The sequence below is a fragment of the Corylus avellana genome, chromosome ca7 (genome assembly GCF_901000735.1).
Source record: "Corylus avellana chromosome ca7, CavTom2PMs-1.0".
Lineage (NCBI taxonomy): Eukaryota > Viridiplantae > Streptophyta > Magnoliopsida > Fagales > Betulaceae > Corylus > Corylus avellana.
This window is the reverse complement of record NC_081547.1, coordinates 10249845-10271682: the sequence shown is the minus strand read 5'-3', so window position 1 is coordinate 10271682 and position 21838 is coordinate 10249845. Positions and strand designations below refer to the sequence as shown.

General features: G+C 34.7%; 1 protein-coding gene across 1 annotated transcript; it reads right to left on the bottom strand.

Annotated features, from left to right (window-relative positions):
- Positions 1 to 6811: 6811 nt before the first annotated feature.
- On the bottom strand, positions 6812 to 13856 carry LOC132186704 (protein Brevis radix-like 2). The gene is made up of 6 exons (XM_059600721.1): positions 13520 to 13856; positions 13143 to 13407; positions 12218 to 12594; positions 8381 to 8516; positions 7500 to 7894; positions 6812 to 7252 (listed from the first exon to the last, which is right to left on the bottom strand). The coding sequence occupies exons 2-6, from the start codon at positions 13263 to 13265 to the stop codon at positions 7174 to 7176; spliced, it is 1110 nt and encodes a 369-aa protein (XP_059456704.1). The 5' UTR covers positions 13266 to 13407; positions 13520 to 13856; the 3' UTR covers positions 6812 to 7173.
- Positions 13857 to 21838: the final 7982 nt, after the last annotated feature.

The following is a 21838-nucleotide window of genomic DNA, read 5'->3' as shown; positions in this document are numbered from 1 at the left end:
CCTCTATCAAAGATATCTTAGCACAAAGGTACTCCATTTCCGTTGCCATCCCTTACAATCCAGCCATCCTTTCCCGTAAACTAGAAGGAGACTGCTCCCTCAACTCACCGTTAACCCATAGGGAAACCCTAGAGAGAGACCCTAGAAAGAAAACCTAGAGAGAGGACGTAGGCAGTTAGTAGTTATTGGTTAGTGATTATTAGGCGATTAATAATCACCCGCTTGTACACCCCTATTGGACATAACCGTTTTTGCGTTTATGTTGGTTTTTATACGTTTCGGGTAGAATTGGACAAATACAATTATGTTAGAATATTCTGTTTGGGTCTATATTTTTCGGCCCAAACGGGTAGAATAACGAGAATCAGAATATTAAAATTGGCTATAACTCTTAGATATTGGATTTAAGACTATCCAACTATCATCATCTTTCTTACAATCCACGTCTACCTATTTCCATTACACAATCATCTTAAATATAAATAAAAATCGAAAAGTCCTCTACATTGGATACCCGTCTACTTCCCAATTTTGAGAAGAAGCTGCTTATCTTGCATACATATATATATATAAACTAGATAAACAAAGGAAAGAGGTAGGAAATAACGTCATACAACTGGAACTGAATTTTTTTTTTTTTTTTTTTTTTTCAAGTCGTATTTGCAAGGCGATTGATTGAATAGATAGGATAGGAATATGATTTCAAGAGAGCCTTAAGAGAATAGAATGTTAAAAATAAAAATAAAAATAAAAGTTGGAAGAAAATCCAAATACCAAACATAGTCTTCTCTCTTGTTTTCTCTCTGAGATCATCTAGGGGTGAGGGTTCAATCTTCTCTTTTTGAAAGTGGAGGGTGGAGGAGTTTTTGGGATAGGGCATATAGTTATTGTTGGGAGTAGAAATGGATTTGGTTTTGAAAAATTTATGTAGTAAGATTTCTCTGTCAGATGGTGAAAAGTGTGGGATTTCAATTGCAGATGGTGAAACTGCTTGTGTTCGGGAGATTGGGGGGAAGGTGTTTGATTGGTAGAATTGGTCCAGAAAAACAATCAATCGTGAAGCTTTCAAATCTGCTCTTTCTGGATTATGGTGATTGGCGGGATCGGTTGTGTTTAAAGAGGTGCAAGATAATACTTGGCTTTTTGAGTTTACGATGGAGGTTGATAAGGTAAGAGTGATGGAAGGGAGGACTTGGTCTTTCGATAGGCAGATCCTTGTAGTAAAGGAGTTCGATGGCAATTGCCCACCATCCAAAATGGAGTTTACAAAATCACCATTCGGGATACAAGTTCACAACTTGCCACTTCTCTGCATGAATCGACGGGTGGGAAAGAAGATTGGTGATTCGTTGGGTATGCTGGAAGATATAGATGTGGCTGGGGATGGAGCAGGTTAGGGGCGATGCCTTCGTATCAAAGTCTCGATTGATTTGACTAGGCCATTAGAACGGGGTCAAACTTTGAATGTTTGTGAAAAATCCTTTTGGGTGATTTTTAAATATGAGAAGTTACCTTTGTTTTGTTTTTGATGTGGCTGTGTGATCCATGGAATAAACGGTTGTTCTATTAGGTCACAAAAAAAGATGAGTGAGGGGGATGAAGGGAAAGACTGGGGAGTGTGGTTAAGGGCGAAAGTTCCGAAGAAACGGGGCCAATTCCAGCCAGGCAGCGGGGGAGGGTCATCTTTCTCGGAGGACCAGGCGACGGAGGTTGGGAGCCAAAGTCCAGTGCGGCAAAACCAGATTTTCAATTCCGGATTTCATGGGATAACTTCTCATTCAAAACAACCCATTAAACTAGCAAGTAGTAGAGAATCTGGTATGTGGCAAAGTGGGGGAGATGATGGTGGAATTCAAAATTCAAATTCTGATTTGGCTATAGTGGTAGGTGGTAAGAAAACTGTTGTTATGGAGGGACAAAAACGGAAGAAAAAAGGAGTCGTTAGTGGAGGATTAATAGGGGTTGGTATTGTGGGGAGTCGTTCAAATGGATTTGTTTTTAGAGATGAGGTTAGTGGATTAGATATAGTCATGCCAGGTGGCGATTTGTTTAAAAGTAATGTGGTTTTACATAATACAATGGAGGGTCAAGATGGTTTAATGCCTTTGACACATGAGATGACTATGGAGGGTCCAAGTGGTTCTGCAAGTATGGATGTTGAATTGAACTCACATGGTTTGGACCTGGATGATGACAATTTTTTGCATGCTAGTGAGGTGGTCTCTTTGACACATGAGGTTAATATGGGTAAGACAGGTGTTGAGGGGGCTTCTATTGGTAGCCGTAACATTAAGTAGTGGAAGAGAATAGCTCGTAAGTCTTTGGGGGCAGTGTTAGTCCCATCCAGACGAGTGTTTTGGGTAGCAAAAGGAATGAAGAATCTATAAGGGAGAAAATACTGACAATGGGGAAGAAGAGGAAGGAGAAAAATGATGGGAAACATATGGTTTCAGATACCAAGATTTGGCGGACGCTGAGGTTCAACCCTGCCAAATCCAATGAATATTTTAAGCTGGAACTGTTATGGGCTTTGGAACCTCTGAACAATCAGGAACCTTTGCCGGATGGTTAAGGAGAAGAAGCCTAGTTTAGTTTTCTTAATGAAAACAAAATTACAAGTACATATAATGAAGGTGTTAAAAGCAAAAATTGGGTATGGCACTATGTTTACGGTAGACAGTGTCGGTCGAAGTGGAGGTTTCGCTTTGTTATGGAGCAACTGTCACGCCCCCGATTAAGGTGAATAGGGGAAACGCGAACTTAAAAGAAATTCACAACAATTAAAGAACAATTATCAGAGATCATTAAGCCAAGAAAAAAAATAGGAAGTCAAAAGTTATAGAGACATGAAAGACATTATGTAAAAAAATCTATCTAAACAAAATATATATAATCTCTATAAACCTATAGAACTAATATTCCAATAATAAGAGTCAAACTCCTTAGATAACCACCCAAACAAGAATCCTAAAATACCCATAATAAGTAAATACTAACCTATCCTAAATCTCTTTCAAGAAAATAAAATAAAAATAAAATAATAATAGAGAAGGGGACTTACCACTACTATGCTAGAATGGGAGTTTCTAGAAGAGAAACTGAAAATACCTGCTACTAAGGTCGTGAGGGGAGGAGAAGACCTTGGGTATATATATAGTGGAGGCAGAAGAGCTGAGAGAGATATAAAATAAAAAATAAATTAAGCTTATTGACATGTGTAAAAAAGGCTATGGAAGGAAGCATGCAAGAGGACACATGCTCCTTACGTGGAGGCTTGCATGAAAACACATGGCACTTCCAAAAAGGGGTAGGACACGTTGATGGCTTGGAGGCTGCGCCTCTTTTCTTTTTTCTTTTTTCTTTTTTTTTTTAATTATAATTATTATTATTATTAAACAATAAATCTAAAAGCTCCCAAATATTTAATAGGCTAACAACCCCTCTAATATTCTCCTAGCTAAAAGAGTCCTCATATATATATATATAAACAAAATGCTTTATAATTTTATTTTAATCTATAAAATTTATAACATGTCACAGCAACGATGTGTCGATGGACATTCAAAATTTTAGTAGAAGGCATATTAATGCAGTGGTTCGTTCTGAAGTAAATGGGTAGCCATGGAAGTTTATGGGTTTCTATGGGAACCCGAAAGTGGATAAACGGAAGGAATCATGGGATGTTCTTTGTCATCTAAGGTCATTCACTCCTATGCCTGGATGTGTATCGGTGATTTCAATGAAATTTTAGAGGCAAATAAAAAGTTTGGAGCATGTAGAAAATCTTGGAGACGGATGGAGGGATTTAGAACTACGTTGGATTTTTGTTATCTGCAAGACTTGGGTTTTGTAGGTCCTAGGTTTACGTGGTGTAATTTGAGGGAGGATGGAGATATTATAAGGGAAAGGCTGGATCAAGTTTTGGTATCGGTGGAATGGCGTGACTTGTACCCGGTTGTCAAGCTGGAGTTTTAGCTACAAGGAATTCAGATCATGCTCCAATAGTGATACACTTTCAAAAGACGCGGGGTGGGCAGAGAAAAAAATTCCAACATTTCAGATATGTGTCCAGTTGGGGAAAGAAAGAACAAGCACGGGTTATCATACGTCAAATGTGGAAAAAGAAAGTTCCTGCAGAGGGGGTCAAGAGGGTTGTAAAATGGAATTTGGAGAGTAGTAGAAGAAGTTTAATATGCTGGAATAAGGAGAATAATAGCCCTACGAAATTGTCAATTATTCAGAAAACCAAAGATATCAAGACGTTGCAAGAAGTTGATGGTTTGCTGAATTTGGAGTCCATTCAAAGCCTTCAAATTGAGCTAATTAAGCTCACTTGTGCAGAAGCGTTAAGCTCATTGCTCCATAGAGCTAATTATGTAAGGGGATTTAAAAGGAGTTCCAACATCGGTAAGAGGACCAAAAATAAACCACTTATTTTTTTACTGACGACAACCTTCTATTCTATAAGGCAAATAGGGAGGAATGGAATTGTTTGTCATGAATTTTGGAGATGTATGAGAGGGCCTCAGGGCAGAGGCTCAATAAAGATAAGACAACAATTTTCTTCAGCAAAAATACGAAGTAGCAGGCTCGGGATTTTACTTTTCAAATGACAGGGATTCCGGCTTCACAGCTTTTTGACACATATCTGGGTTTGCCTACTTTAGTGGGGAGGTCTCGTATCAGTGAATTTCAGTCTATTATTGTAAGAGTCAAAAGGAGAATTAATGATTGGAAGACACAATTTCTTTCTCAGGCAGAAAAGAAATACTCATAAAGACGATTTTACAGGCTATCCCTACTTATAGTATGAGTATCTTTCTTTTACCTAAAGATTTGTGTAGGGAATTAAATTCACTCATGCAAAATTTCTAGTGGGGTCACAAGGAGAATGATAAGAATATTCACTGGATGAGTTGGGAGAAGATCGGAACTGCAAAATCCCAAGGTGGTATGGGATTTCGGGATCTTCTTTGCTTCAATAAAGCTTTGTTAGCAAAGCAATGTTGGAAACTTATTCAATCTTCGGAGAGCTTGGCATGCAGAATTATAAAAGCTAAATATTATCCACCAGGTTCTTTGTTGGGGTCAAAAATTGGAAGTCGTCCTTGTTTTGCTTGGTGTAGTCTCTTAGAAGCAAAGGACCTTCTTAAAGAGGGGATGATATAGCGGATTGGGGATGGGGGTACTGCTCATGTATGGGGTGATAAATGATTGCCAAAGCCTTCGTCATATGAAGTTCAATCTCCTTGTATTCGGTTGGATAGGAGAGCAAAAGTTCAAAAGCTTATGGATAAGGACACAGGGAGTTGGTATACAAGTCTTATACGTGATATTTTTAAGGCCAATGAAGCAGAACTTATTTGTAATCTTCCTCTTAGCAGATATTGTCAAGCTGATAAATTGATCTAGAGAGCAATCAAAAATGGCATATTCACGGTGAGGAGTGCATATTATTTGGAAAAGAAGAGGGTTGATTCTTTGCGTGGGGAGGGATCATCTTCATCAAGTTGTTCTCTAGTTTGGAAAACAATTTGGGATTTACAAGTCCATGATGCTGTTAAGGTCTTTTTGTAGAGGGCGTGTGCTAATATTCTCCCGGCGAAGGAAAATTTATTGAGGCGTGGGGTAGTTAAAGAGGGTCAGTATATTTTCTGCCAACAGGAAATGGAAACTGTTTTCCACATTATTTGGGAGTGTCCTTCTTCAATGGATGTCTTGGGGGTATGTGCTATAAGACTTCAAAAAATTCCTGTTCAGAATCATTCGTTGCTGGATGTATTGGATAGTGTGATTGAACGGTGTAGTAGGGAGGAGCTTAATTTATTTGCTGTTATTGCTAAGAAGATCTGGGCTCGGCGTAATCAAGTAGTACATGGGGTGATTGTGTTCATCCTAACAGTATTGTCCAAGAGGCGGGAAATTTTCTTCATTCTCTTCAAACAGTTATGGGATGGGATGCATCTGCAAGTGAGGCAGCAGAACAGGCACCAATTTTTTTGGCTAGATGGAAGAATCCTCCATTTGGGAGATATAAGGTGAATTGGGATGTATCAGTTGACTCCCACCCACCGAAAAAAATTTGGGGTGTGGGGCAATTGTTCGTGATCACAGGGAGTGTATTATTGCGGCACAGTGCAAAAGGTTGGATGCTTTTCAAGAACAATTTATTGAGGAAGCAATGGCATCCTTGGTTGCTGTGGACTTTAGCAGGGACTTGGGATTGCCAAATATTATTCTTGAGGGAGATTCTCATCAGGTAGTCCAAGCTTTTCGTGAATTTGAACAAAATTTTAGTCCCTATAGATAGATTGTGGATGATGCTCGAGCTGTTCTAAGTATGCATCGGAGCTAGATGATTTCTCTTGTTAAAAGAGAAACAAACTCAGGGGCTCATCATTTAGCAAAATTTGCTCTCTCATGTTCTTCTGAGCAAATATGGATGGAGGATATACCCAAATGTATTTATGATTCTGTAATATTAGAACAATCTGCTCTGGCTGCTTAGAGCTTTATGCTCTTGGCTATTTTTTTTATTTCGAGGAATGAAATCATTTGTTTCAAAATAAAAAATAAAAAAATAATAATAAAAATAGAATAGAATGTCAACACCAGGCCATTAGGCCAATTAAGCCCAACTGACTGGGCCTTGATTTTCCTATTGTCGTGTTTCAAAAACTTGTAACAGCTTTAATTAGCATTATCCTAATATTTTCCATTGTTTTCCTTCCCTGCAATTGATAATAGAATGGAAACCATATATATAATTCTGGGTCTGCTTACCCTGTGTTTGTTTGCTGAGAAATCAAAGGGAAACGAAAGGAAATCAATTATTCAGAGTAGTGTTCTTATCTCTATATAGTTTCCCATTTCACCAGACGCTAACAAACTCAAGCAAGCCAAATACTACTTTTCCTCGGACCTTGATTAAATGACACATTGTTGGAGAGGTAGATGACACAGAGTATATCACTATAGGTTAAATTTTATTGTCGTAATTAAACATTTCCCACCATCTTCATAACCCAAGAACAGAAAGAAAGAAAAAATCACAATTAACAAATACATATCATCATCTAACCAAAAGAGGTATCTGGGACAAAGTTGCAATAGAAAAGATTTGCTGATGACTAGAAACTCTATTTGTTAAAAGAGGCTCAAAGACTTGCCATGTCACAAGTACTGTTCTTGTATCCTAGCCCGGTTCTCTTCCCACCACAATCTCGCGTGCATTTCTCCAAACTTTTCTCGGCTGCATAAAAAGAATATATTTAAAGTGGACTGAAATGCCAGAACAGAGCTGTTGGTCTTCTTAACTAGATACTTTTTCTATAAAAGTAAACCTTTCACTTGAGTTGCAATAAACTACAATAAAGGCTACCAGCAGGTTTCAAGACCACCCACCACAATCATGGTACCAATGAAGGAAATATGCTAGGAAGCACAAGATAAGCAGTTCAAAATTCTTTTTATTCTCTACAATATAGAAACTAACTTACCTGAACCGGACACGTCTAAGCTCCCGAGCACCACCTGGCACAGCTCTGATTGTGATGTAGACTCCTGGTTCGTCCTGTTCAACCCATTCGGATTCCACATCACTGGCATTGCTCACAGAAAGCTCTCCAGAGCGATCTGCCTCCCTTGATGAACTAGTCCTAACAGAACCGTCTACAGAGGATGTCTCTGTTTTCGCTCCACTGATGCTGGAAAGTTTAGGTGTTGGAGATAGACCAGCTGTGTCATAGTAATGACGGGATTGCATGGGGTGGTGGTCGAGTGAATCCGATGAAGAGTAGCCCATTCCCACTGGGCGTTGGAAGTGGCGGGGTAAGCGCTCTTTACTCAAGGGAGGAGTCATAGGGCTGTCCCTGGCAGATTCAATCCTAGAGCTCTGAAAGAGAACGAAAAGTGTTTCAATCACCAAGAAATACAAATCATTCTGGCTCTTTTCACTGAATTGGAAAGGTTCAACCCAAAGAAAAAGAAGTAAGGATATAAAATTATTCTCTCTGATATTTTAAGTAAGGTGGAGGCTGCAATCCATGTTGGAATGAAGTCATCACCACAGTTGATGGTGTGACGTTGAACAACATAACTGCATGAAATCCTAAAATGTTTAGAGAGGCTAATAATAACCTCAACACAGAATTTAAATAGGTTGATTTTAAAATACTAAGGATAATAAAATCAATTAATTCCAAACATGGTCAACACAAGTCCAAGTTGGTATGGAAATGTCTTTATACATGCCACAATTGTAGTCTGTGTCAACCATTCGCACAACAGTAGCATAAAAAGTGGAAAAAACAATTTACCATTATTTTCCTTAAATTTCCGATTCCATAATTATTGCATGCTACATTGGTTGAGAATTTACCTCATCTTCAGATCTAGGTGGGGTTGGAAGTGGGACTGCCTGTTGATTGAACCTCTGAACATTGTACAATTCCATGACCTTCTCATAGTTCTCTGCCCACCACCTTTGAGCTTGCCATTTATTAAACATTTCACGGCTGATCAAATTAACAAAATGCTAATCAGCATTAATAGAAATCGCCCTTAGAAGAATGCTTGAAAATGAAATGAGCAGATTTTCAACATATTAAAACTTCAAGCTCTTTGAAATGATTAACAACAACAGGGAAACAAGTACACAGTTGCTAGTTCAATTGATTTGGCCATGGTTCAAGGAAAGCTAGCTCAAAATTATTGCCAAAGCCTACTAACAAGATAATCATGAGGTAAGAGTGAGAACACCATTAACCATACCATGAATAGATGATCCAACCACAAGCTATTTCCCAACTGAACAAACATGGATAAATTACATTTGCCAATTTCTGGCCCACCCTCCTCAGCTTTCTTAAGAAATAAAAAAAAAAATATATATATATATATATATATATAGAGTAAGCTCTCTTAAACAAATATGGTCAACTCACAATTTGAGGGTTTGGGCATGGGTGGTACAGTTAAACCTGCACAAGACCAGTACACAGGTTGGGCGCCCTTATTTAAAAATATTATAATCTTGCATTATCTTATACAATCAGTGGTGTACTCGACTAAGATGCATGTACTAAACAATAGTTTGGTTATAGTTATCCTAGATTCCTAGCAAACAAATAAAGTAACTATATTGATCCAAAAAAATTCAATAAAACCAATCAAAATCTAGTGTGTACGGTCTTAAGATGAGACAGAAAATAATGGCATGCCTTCAATAAAGGCAAAAATTGCTGGACAGGGCTGTGAAAATAAGGATAACAGGCTTGATTTGTTTGAAGGCAGAACTTACAAGATATAAAGAAGGGATTATGATCACTTGAGCCAAGTAATTGAAGAAAACAATAGATCGATACCAAATTTCCTTTTTCCTTTCCAAATTTCCTTTTTCCTTTCTGTTATACTATGATAAACACTGTCCTAATAAAATAGTATTGATACTACCATTCTTTAAGTTGGTTGGTTCTGGGTTCAGCGTACAAGGGATTCATATAAAACTGGGTAACAGACAATATGTTAATGCTTTCAAATAATATTTAGCAAGAAGAATGCAATTTGTGCAAGTTCAGCCCAGACTTGTTACAGTATCATGATGATTCATAGTATGTATTCCACAAGGCAGAGGCCTAACCACCATTTACCCACTAGAGCTAAACTAGCAAAGCACAATAGAGGGGAGGTAAAATTATTAAAACCTTCACTCTATGAAATGAAAATCTAATAACCTATGCCCAAGTGGATCATGCCGCCATTCATTATATTTATCAACCAAAAACCATAAAGCCAAAACCCATTATAGGCTTACTGCCCTTGACTGCTTTAAATCAAGAGCCCCTTTGTTGCTTCAAGTTCTGAATCTGTAACCTAATTGAGCTCTATATTTCCCCAGCAGACAAATGAGTAAACAATTCTCGTGAAGGACAAAGACAAGGTCAGTTGTCCATCAAGAAAACACTAAAAGGAAACCATGCCAGTGTAATTCAAATTTCTTCCCAATCTAGTCTAACTATCCAAGGTTCAACAGTTACGGAACAAAGTAACTTGCCCCATTTCTAACTATAACAAACAGGGACGAATTAATTTGCCCCAGGGACAAAACTAGGATGTTTATCTAGGGGGCTGGTGTTAATTTTAATATATAATATAAAAAAAATGTATTTTCTAACAATTAAAAAAAGAAAAAGAAGACAACATTAATTACACTAATTGAACTCGACACTCCTAAATGTGCTAAACCTATCAGCAATTTTCTTCTCAAATTAGACATCCAAATAATCTCCAAGAAAGTCATCTTCTATTTTATTTCAAAGTCTTATCTTGAAAATCTTCATAGTTGCAAAGCTCGCTCAGTAATTACCGTCAAAACCAAAAGAGTCAAGACTAGATGAATCAATCTATGAACCAGATAATAGTTTCCACTTTCCAGTTTTCATCAATGCTTCACATAAATCATAAATTGTGGACAAGTTTTGTAAATCTGGATGACGAGGCACATCAGGCTCATAGTGTTGCAATTGAATTTTTTCTTGTTCAGTAAAATCACGAGGATAAAATTTCTCTACGAGACTGCATAGGTTATCAATTTTGAATAACTTGTAAGCATTTCTAGCCATACAAAAATAAATCTTTGTATCATTGTTGATACAAAAATAAAAAAATGGTTTCATTATTTTTGTATGCCCGCCTTATTTCATCTAGCCACATTTATTTATTTTGTCAAAATATTTTTTTCTTGGGAAGGGGGGTGGCCCCCCTACCCCACCCTAGCCCACCCTAGTGTTGTCCGTGATAACAAAAGCGATTATCCATGCCATTATACATGTAATCCATTCCTATGACCCCCCTCCCCCCAAACCCAAAACCCCATGAAGCAGAACAAGAAATTGAGAAGATAAACCGCAGGAAGAGAAAAGAAGCAAAGAAGAAAAGTAAGATAAGAAGAAGAAGCAACCGGAGAGAGAGGAAATTAGGAGGAAGACGACAAAATAGTCAATCAACTGTTTGTTCATTCAAAGCTAATTATCACAGTAAAAATTTATGCTTAAATAGCCTAGGGATTAATTCCTAACCCTAAACCTAGTGATACTTGGACTTACAGCCCACTAAAACAACATAAAGACCAACTAAATTAACATAACCCAAAGTCTTAAAAATAAAATAACATAACACTGAAAAATAAATAACATAAGAATAAAATCTGACATAACCAAAAGTGTCAAAAGTAAAATCTCTAGCTCTCAAGGCTGGTTGTCCTCTGATATCAAGGTCCAAACACGTGTAATCACTGGTCTGTATCTGGTGTCCCATCATCCCAATTTCTACTATTATGAATTTTTTGAGAAGAAAAAAAAAGGTGAAATTTTTCTATTTGTCAATCACTAGCTATCATCATATAAACCCTTACAATGTCACCTAAAAATCCCATAATTTTGGAGAGAAAGTAAAATTTAAGCTTATTCTGAGTTTCCCCCATTTATTCAGAAAGAATGGCCGAGCGGATAAGATAGCACAGCACAGTTCACACAATATTTGGTCCATAGAAGAGCAATGCTAGTTGACAGGCAAAGTTGGCTTACATGTAGAATGCAACAAATCTCTTATGAGATGTTAACCAATGCTGTGGATGGTCACTTTCATCAGATTATGAAATGTTTGCTTGCAATTGCATATGATAAAGAATTTTAGCTATCAGCACCCAAATGTGCAATAGACATTTCTTTGCTCTTTATCCTATGCATCTTCATTTAACTGTGTTCAGAAAGGCTCCATAGATTACAGCCTTGAGCAGCATCCTATCTAATTACACCATGCCTAAACAAAGATTAATACTTTAAGCAATGATATATCCCTAGTTAAAAATCCTAGTTTCAACCACTAATTTTAATCAAATAATCTCTTGGTCAGACATGTTTATGTATTTGGTTTTATTGTAGGGATAGGAAATAATGAACATTATTTTACCCCTATATGACATGACATAATTCAATGAAAATGAAACAAAGTTGTAAGTCCTACCACGTGAGTTATAATACAAACAAATGTGACAAAGTAATGTGTCAAAGCAAAAGTTCCATCAAAATGCTAAAATCCAACCGCTAAGGACAATGTCACAAAGGTTCAACCATAATTACCACTGTCACACCACAAGTATTGGATCATACTCAATAAATCAGAATCTTGAATATCATATCAAAACTACTGAAAGTACCTGAATCGAATCCTCTTAAGATCATTCCCTCCCTGAGGCAATGAAACAAAAGTGATGAGCACACCCGGCTCCACTTGTGCCACCCATTCCTTTGGTTCATCTTCCTCCATGAACACAATCGACTCAGTACGCCCACTAACTGAAGCAGGTGTACCTTCTCCACTTGAAAGCCCTTTGAGCCTTGCCTCCATTTCTTTCCCCCACATCCTCGGCGTGGAGTTTGAGCTCCCTGTTCTGCGATATGCACAGTGGAACCTCGCTGAGACTGAGCCAGCATCAGAGTCAGCATAGTTCCGGTTCTTGTTATCACTCGATGATCCTGAACAGGGCTTGCAATTCTTGTAAGCTCCTGAAGCCTTCAGTGCTATGTCCTTGATCTGAAAACAGAACTAATCCTTCAACATCCTTTGACACCAAGCCCTCCTCTTTTTTCTCATAAATGAAGGAAAAGAGAAGAAATAAGAGAAAAATATATATGGGTTTTGATTTTCCTATTTTACGGTTTCCAAAGCTTTAAAAACTAAGCCAAATTATACAGCTGTAGCAGCTTTAGCGTAATTCTATTCATTTTCCACTGCTACTTCCCAGAAACTAAGAATGGAACAGAAACCGTACGCACTTCTCGGGTACTGAGAAATCTAAGGATAATGAAAGAAAACAAATTCTGGGTCTGTTATCCTCTGTTTGTTTGCCGAGAAATTGAAGTAAAACGAAAGAAAATCCACTCTGGGTCTTCTTGTTCTTTTCTCATTTTACCAAATACTGACAAACACACATAAGCCAAACAGTATAAATTGGATTAGAACAGTAAATTATTTTGCCTTATTAGCTTCTACACAAGAAAAAAACAATTCAGAACTCGGGTTCCCATAATTTTAACACATTTTCTCGAAATCCAAACAGGAACTAGTATTTCCAATGGTACCTGAGCAGTGAGAGTTTTAACGGCTTGCTTGGTCCTCGGGGTCCCAACAGCTTCGTCTTCGTCCTGCTGCGGTAGAGATCCATTGCCGTTGAGCTGCTTCGAGCACGCTATACATGTGAGCATCCTCGGAACTCCCACTCAAGCTTCAGATCAGAAGGGTTTGTTCAACTTGAACGATCTAGTTCTGGGTCCGAGCGACTAGTCTCAAAGGTGTTTGAATCAATGTCTCAGAGAGTTTTTTCAGCTCGTGAATTCGTATCATAACCTGAAAAAAAAATTTAAAAAAATGAGAAAATTAACACCGAAACTTAGTGAATTATACAAACAATTAATTCAAACAAAAAACAGTAACAAAACCTTTTGGCTCTAGTTCTTACATTGAGAAAACGAGGCTTGATTTCGTCATGAGCTGTCTCTCAACAGTTACAATACGAGAGAGAAAGAGAGCGAGAGAGAGAGAGAGAGAGGTCTGAAGGTGACCGTTAATGGACGAATCATTATGAGGGCATGTTTTCAGGCGATTTGTGAGGGTCTTTGGGATCAAAATACTTCAAATAGTATTCAATTTCTTTCCCCTTTTTTTCAAATATAATAGCAATAAATAAATTACAAGATTCACTGTGAATGCGCCAGTTAGAATGAGTAAGCGACACTCTCTCACTTTCTCTCCCCGTCTTTCTTTATGGCCAAAGCCATAGAGATTCGGGCTACTGGGGCAAGCAACTTGGCTGTGACGTGTGTATATATATATATATATATATATATATAGGCTAATAAATTTGGGCGTGATCTCGTGGGGCTGGGCGCACAAGCCGCTATGTGGTGCGCGCGCGGAACGCTTTTTGCCTTTTTCGGGGCGCGCGCCGCCAAAGCCACAAAGCGCCACCCTATGCGTCCGCCAGGAGAGGCCACGGGGCATTGGCGCCGCTTTTGGTGTGCGGCAGCTTGCATTATCAACCAAGATTAGAATAAGTTTTTAACTTTTCAACCTTTTCAAAAATTTCTTAATTGTCGTGTCTAAACTTGTTGTCAAGTCCCACTTTTTAATCACCAAAATGATTGTTTTGAATGCTTCCTAGTCATGCAGGCCTTGGCCTTGGCCCCCCAAAAAATATGTTAACATAATCCTCAAGAGTGACAAAGGTTGGGTCAACTTGAGTACTTTGCTATAACTTGGCTCAAATTTTTATAAAAAGCTTTGGGGAAAACTTTGCTTTCCACCTAAGCATAGGCGTTTTGCAATTAAGTTTAAAACTTTGCTTATTACCGGGATGATTCGGTGGTCTCAGCAGCATTTTTACTGCATTTGGATAATGTAAGGGCACAGGTTCAACACTCAAAAATAGGAATCTTCATGTATGTTTGTATTATTTTTTTTTGGGTCTCATCGATGTCTTGGTGGGGGCGGTCGGTTAAGCTATGGCTCAACTAGAGGTGCGCTTGCGATTTCTGTCGTTTAGGTCCCTCCTGAGCGGCCCTCCACGAGTTTGTGCTACTATAGTCACATCCGGGTAGAATAACTACAATTAGTCTCTCCTTCCAACATTTTTTGAATAGGAAAAAAAAAAATTAATGTGGATGTGTCATGTTCTAGTCTTTTTATTTATTATTATTATTAAAATATATAAAAAGCTTCCATTTTTTTAATAAAATAAAATTATAGTGTGACAGGTAATGCTAAAAGAAAGACGTATGTTCTCATTGTGTCATTTTAATAGTGATTTATCACAAATTAAATGTTGATTTTAAAAGTTACATCAATTTTAAAAAAATATAAAAAAGACATGGAGATGTCATTTACCGTTACTCATAGTGTGAGCTCCATAATTTTCACCCCTTTTTTCTCTCAAAAATTGGACCATTTTGAACATTTTGACCAAAAAAATTGAAGTTAAACATTACAACTTTTTAAATTTTGAAGTTATGATCGCGCAACAAAACACCTATGATTTGGAGGTAAACGAAGTTTTCCCAAAATTCTAAGAATTTGTCATTTACTTGTTCTTTTATTAAGAACTTTGTATATTGCATGCCTAAGAGCACTAACAACAGAGTTTCTAAAATTCATTCCCTTCCTTATGTTTAGAAAAAAATCATTAAAAAACATCAATATCAGAAGTCCTAAATATAACTAACATCAAAGGGCATTTACAGTGTTTTCCAATGCATTAGGAAAAAACTAATTATAAAAAATGCCAAATGCATTATTAAATTATAAAAAACTAATTATCTCTCATCTCTCATTCACATGTCCCAACAATTCTCTCTTATCTCTTATTGGTTGTAATGATAAAAAAAAAAAAATAGTATTTAATTCATTCAAAGAAGTATTTTTTTTATTAAAAATTAAAAAGTAATTTTATTTCCTAAATTTAAAAAAAAAAAATAGTTAAAAAGCTGGTGCAAGTAATCGGATTTGAAAAGGTTAATCGGATGATATATAAGTTTCATATTTTATTAGGTAAAAGCATAAAAAGAGATGCCACTATCCTTTTTTGTTTCTTTTTCTTTTTCTTTTTCTTTTCCTTTTTTAAGTAGAGATGACAATGACAGTTCGATGTTACTAAAATTTAACAATAGAAGTGGAAAATTTGTTTTGTTTTTAAGAGATAGAATTAGCAAATTCAATTATTAAAATAATATTAGTTTAAGTTTTTTAAATAAATGATCATTTAATGTAAAATTAAAATAAAACTCTTAATTTTGACCCTTACTAGTTACTCCCATAGGTTACCCCAATTTTCAATTAAAATATTTTTACATGTTGCTTGATTCTACGTACATCAGGAGATTGTTAACAATATTAATTAAATAATTAAATTTATCGCATTCTCTTTATTACTTATTTTTTATTTTCAATTAAAATAATTCACACGTTATATGAACCCACAAGTAGAAAAGAGTATTAAAATATTAATCTAAAGTTTAAAAACTAAGAGCATTCTTATCCGGCTACTTATAGTAAAAAAATCTTTGCTTCAAAGAACCAAAGTGGTAAAATGCTTGTTTTTTTATTCTCTATTCAGCTCCCTATTATGTGGAAAATTTTGGGGAATATAAACAATGCTATGCACTAGTAAAAAGCATTATTCAATCCCCAAATTATTAAAATAATAAAAAAAAAATCGAACTTTCTCTCTCCTCCCTTTTTTTTGTGTTAATTTCTTATTATCTTTCTTTGCCTTGTATGCTCTACTCAAACCCACAAAATTACCGCACTATTCACTCTTCTCCCTCCTTTATATATATATATATATATATATATATCTTTTTTCTGTTTCTTTTAATTATGTTACCAAAGATATACGAATGGCTTATAGATTAATAATGGTGAGGAGTACAAATAATTTTAAAAAATATGAAATGTTGGATAGAAATCCTTAAAAATAACATTTAAATGAAAAATAGTGAAAGCAGATCCTTAGTATAGGAAGCTGAATATATTATAGATGCTTTAAAAAATATAATTTTTTAACTAAAATATAAAATAAATTTAAAAAGCCTGATGAACTTACAATTGGTTTTTAAGCAGTTTATATATATATATATATATATATATATATATATATATATTGGACAGCTACTTTAACATGGAATTAGATCATTTTCAATTTATTTGAATTTCACACTTTTCTGCATAAGAACAATGGCACCTTTTTCATTGGTGACGGTGACAAAGGCAGAACCACCCTTTGGCTTGGGGGCTATCATGAATTAGGATCCTCTCCATTTCAAATGAATCGAATATTCAGTTAGTTATAGTTTAAGAGTATTATTTTCCCCTAAAAAAGTGAAAAAAAACAAAAATATCTCTTCCACTATAACTAACTGAATATTATCCAGTTGATTTGAAATTGAGAGAATCCTGTTCCCCAAGCCATAGGGTGGTCCCCAATTTTATTTTATTTTTTTAAAAAAATATACCTTTAAAATTAACTTTTGCCCCCAAACAAAATGTTCTAGTTTCATCCCTTGGCGGTGATTAAATAGTCTCAAGAAAATTTGTATGTGGTTAGATACGCACTAGAAAGCAAGTTTGATATTTTGATTAATATTAATCATCTTGAGTTCCATTGATATTCTGGTCAGTTTGAATCAGGTTGTGATTCAATTGGTTTTAGGAAGCGCATATAGTTCTTCACCGTCTAGGCCATTTCTGAGCAATTTTCAACGGATAAGTGTTACACTTACCCACTACCATGATTACGCTAATGTAAAATAGTTGGTTGCCCTCTTTTACCTTTTTAACTAGAAAATAATAATAATAATAATAATAATAATAATTTATTATTATATAATAAATTATTATTATTATTATTATTATTAATTATTATACCTATTATTATTATTATTATTATTATTATTATTATTATTATTGTACCTTTAAGAGAGGTATTACTATACAATTCTTGTCCCCTACCTAGTTCTTAGCTAAAAAAGATAAAGGGGCCCCATCAAAAGGATCTAGATCAAGGTGATTACTTTTCTGAATTATAACATACCTGCCTATTTTCTCATCTTAATTATTTGTCGGTGGTGAAAAGTGGACTTATAATCCCATCAGTAAGAAAGCAATGCAAAAATGATATCAAAGTCGTTTGAAAATGGTGAAAGATACTTGGTGTGCAAGCATGCAAAACCTACCCACAATAGGCCTCAGGTTACTCTGTACATTAATTTTATACTCCGACGAGTGGTGTTCGATTTCATATTCGACATATTCTATTTTATTATGTTTCCTTATTCGATTTATTACTCTTTTATGGTTTTTTGTTCACCGCTCTCTTATGTTCTCTATTTATAGAAACTATTGTTTGTAATATTGTTCTATATAATTCAATATACAAGATGTAGTTTATTACGTCTTTTTGCTTCCGCTCTCTCGTCTTCTCTCTTTCTTCAATATATTTAACAAATTTGGTGACTAGGGGCGAACCCAAAATTTATAGTATGGGAGGACAAACTTACGTAAGCACATAAATATATATTAACTATTTATGTGTGTTTGTAATCATAAATGATAAATCCATTTAACTTGCGATGCTGAAACAAATATTATGAACCCAAATGACTACAAAATAATCAAAGTTGTCCCCAAAGCTAAAGGTAAAGGTAAATGTAAATGTTAAATTCATGTTTATGAACCCAAAGTTGTCCCACTGGATTTGCATGAAGTAACTTATTAAATTTGTAATGTAGGCCTGCAAGTTTACTGGTTACATAGGCATGAAAGGCTGCAAGTGCCAGAGAGAGAGAGAGAGAGAGAGAGAGAGAGGATGAGAGAACAAATTAACACACAAAAAGAGGAGCAAACATTTTAAGGGGACAAACACTTAAATTTAGGGGGACTTTTCTCATTATTTCTCATTGAAAGCCCTTAATAACAAGGGCTTAAAAAACTTTTGGGGGGACAAATAGTCTGGCCGTAGGTCTACCTTTGGTGGTGACTATTTATCCTTTAAAATCGACTTGTAAGAAAATAGTGTGACAATATCCAATAACTTATATACACAAGAATAAAATTAAACTTAACTCTGAAGAGAAACTAAGATCAAAACACTTTCACATTACTTATCTAAATCAATAGCAATTCGCTAGGCAGTTGATCTTTAAAAGTCTAAATTTATGATGATAAATAAAGAAATTTAAAAAATAAAAAATAAAAAAATAAAAAAGGAGGTGTCTAGGTTAGCTGATTTGTACAGGGAAAGCATTGTCAGGCAGGAAAAACAAAAACCTTGGCTTTGATTAGGCCACATGGAGTAAGCAGCAGTGCTGGGAAGTTATGATCCGGTAGGCCCAGCCCCACAGCGCCTGTTTCCCTGCACCCCAACTAAGCTTATTTCTGGTGATTAGTGTATATCTGTTCACCAAAAAGGGAGAAAAGAGTTCCTTATTATTGGGCCCAGTGTACTCTCCCTCCAACTCCTGATCTCCAAGTATTTACTTTAATATATATATATATATATATATATATATATATAGTCCCTAAATTTTTATCTGATTTAAATTTAACTATTGAATCTTCAATTTAAAAAATAAGGTCATTAAGTTTTGGTCAAGTTTTAAATTGGTTTCTTTATTACTTTAATGGTTTTTTACATGCTACATGTATCTCATTTGACATGTCGGTGTCTATCTCAACGTCAAAATGAATGATTTTCCATCTAAGGCTACAAATTTAAAAGATTAGAATGACAAAGAAGACTTTTATTAATTTGTTTTTTGTTTTTTGTTTTCTATAGATGACTTAGCGTTTAATGATACAACATTAATAATTTAATATCATATGCTGATATGAATGCTAATGTGTGACATATAACAAACTATTCATTTTGACAGAAAAAGTGATAGAGAAGCTTATTTAAAATCGGGGTAAAACTTAAGAACCACATTTTGAAATTCGAAACCCAAGAACTAAATTCAAATAAGATAAAAACATACGAGCTAAATATAATTTTCCAAAATAATAATAATAAAAAAAAACACTCCAAATATTTTATACCGATTGAAAGGGAAAAAAAAAGTTTTGGTCTTCATTTCTTAATAGTAGTGATTTGCTCAAAACCTGGAAGCAAGTGGTTAATTTGTGGACAAAGTTTTCCTCTAAATTGAGTTGAAAAACTTCCTTTAACCCAGTTTATAAAAATTATATGTCTATTTTTTTAAGGACAAAGTTTTCTTCAAACTGTGTTAGAATAATTTCTTTCAACCTAATCTATAAATGTGACATATGTCCTATGAACATGTGAGATGCACATGTTTTTTTAATAGTAAGGACAAAGTCTGAATAAATTTTATTAAAAACTCATGGGCATCTCATATGTTATTAAAAAAAGGAAAATTATATAAACTCCTTAGGTCAACGCGCTTTTATTAAAAACTCCTTAGGTATTTTTTTTTTCGGAAATTGATTCCCTGAGTCAATCGAAACTATAATAAACTCCCTACCGTCAAAAAATTTTAACAGTCATTAGTATTACTCAAAACTCTCCGTTTTACCTCATTAAAATATTAATTTAATTTAAAAAATTAAATCTTTAAAAAAAATATAAAAAAAAAAATGGAGGGGTGGCTTGAAGCACCCCATGGGTGTAGCAGGCCACCCCAAACCACCTGGGGGTAGCCGCAAGCCACCCTAGGGGTGGGCAAACCACCCCTAGGGTCGCTTACGGCCACCCCATAGGGGTTGGGGTGCCACCCCTGGCCACCCTTCAATTTTTTATTTTTTTATTTTTTAGATTTAATTTTTTAAATTAAATTAATAAAAAATTAATATTTTAATCAGATAAAACAGGGAGTTTTGAGTGGACTAACAGAAGTTAACAAAAATTGACGATATGGAGTTTTCTAGTAGTTTCGAGTGACCCAATGACTAAATTTTCGAAAAAAAATATCCAGAGAGTTTTTAATAAAAGTGCGTTGATCTAAGGAGTTTACATATAATTTCCCTTAAAAAAAATGACAAATGTCAATTTTATAGACTAGGTTGAAGGAAATTCACTTTGTCATTTTTTTAATCACATATGAGATGCACATGAGTTTTTAATATTGTTTAGGGTAAAATCTATATATCCCCTCAAACTACCACCTAATTGACAATGTCCCCCCAAACTTTTAATTGTGACGATGTCCTCCCCAAACTACCAAAACATTGTCAATGTCCCCACTAATGCTAGCAAAAAAATAAAAATGCCCATATATATTTCTCAATAAGACAAAATACCCTTATAAATTAAAAATAAATAAAAAATAAATTTTTAAATTAAAAATGAAAATTTTAATTTTAAAATAATGTTTTTTTTTTAAAAAAAAAAAAGAATTTTTTTAAAAACGATTTTTTTTAAACGGAAATTTTTATTTAAAAGAAACATTTTTTTTTTTAAAAAAAAAAAAAAATTGTTTTAAAATTTTTATTTTCTTAAACGAAAATCATGAATTTTTTTAAAACATTAATTTTTATTTTAAAAAGTTATAAAACAAAAAAACAAAAATTTTCATTTTTTAATCTTAAATTTGCCACCCTTTGGATTTATATATATTTTTTTTAGTATTAGGTTTTTTTCTAGAAGTTATAGTATTTATTTTTATTTTTATTTTACTAAGGGTAGTTTCGTCATTGGAGAGAACATTGACAATTTTTGGTAGTTTGGGGGACATTGTCGCAATTAAAAGTTTAGATGGACATTGTCTATTGGATGGTAGTTTAAGGAGAATATATGGATTTTTCTCTATTATTTATTTCGACTTTGTCAATGCTATTAAAAAAACATGTGCATCTCTTATATGTTTAAATTACACATATCATTTTTATAGATTGAATTTGAGAAAGTTTCTCCAACTTAGTTTAGAGGATAACTCTATCCTTAATTTGTCACTTGGCTAAGAAATAGCCAAATTTTGTTTTGACCATGAGCATTTATACTTGAGTAATTAAAGGTTATTTTGGCTGCAGGTCCATAAGCAAATTTAGAGGAAAAAACGTTCACATTCGACTAGCTACTTTAATAATTTTTTTTAAAAAAATGGAAAGTTTCTAATAAATATTTGAGTCAACGCGTGAAAACAAAAAGCTGCATTAACTTTTTTTTTTACTTTTTAGTTTTATTTTTACTTCTCGAATCAATCGAAAAGATGTCATAAGTCATTCCGTTACATTTTCTTCAAAATGTCTAACGCTCGTCATCAATCTCAAA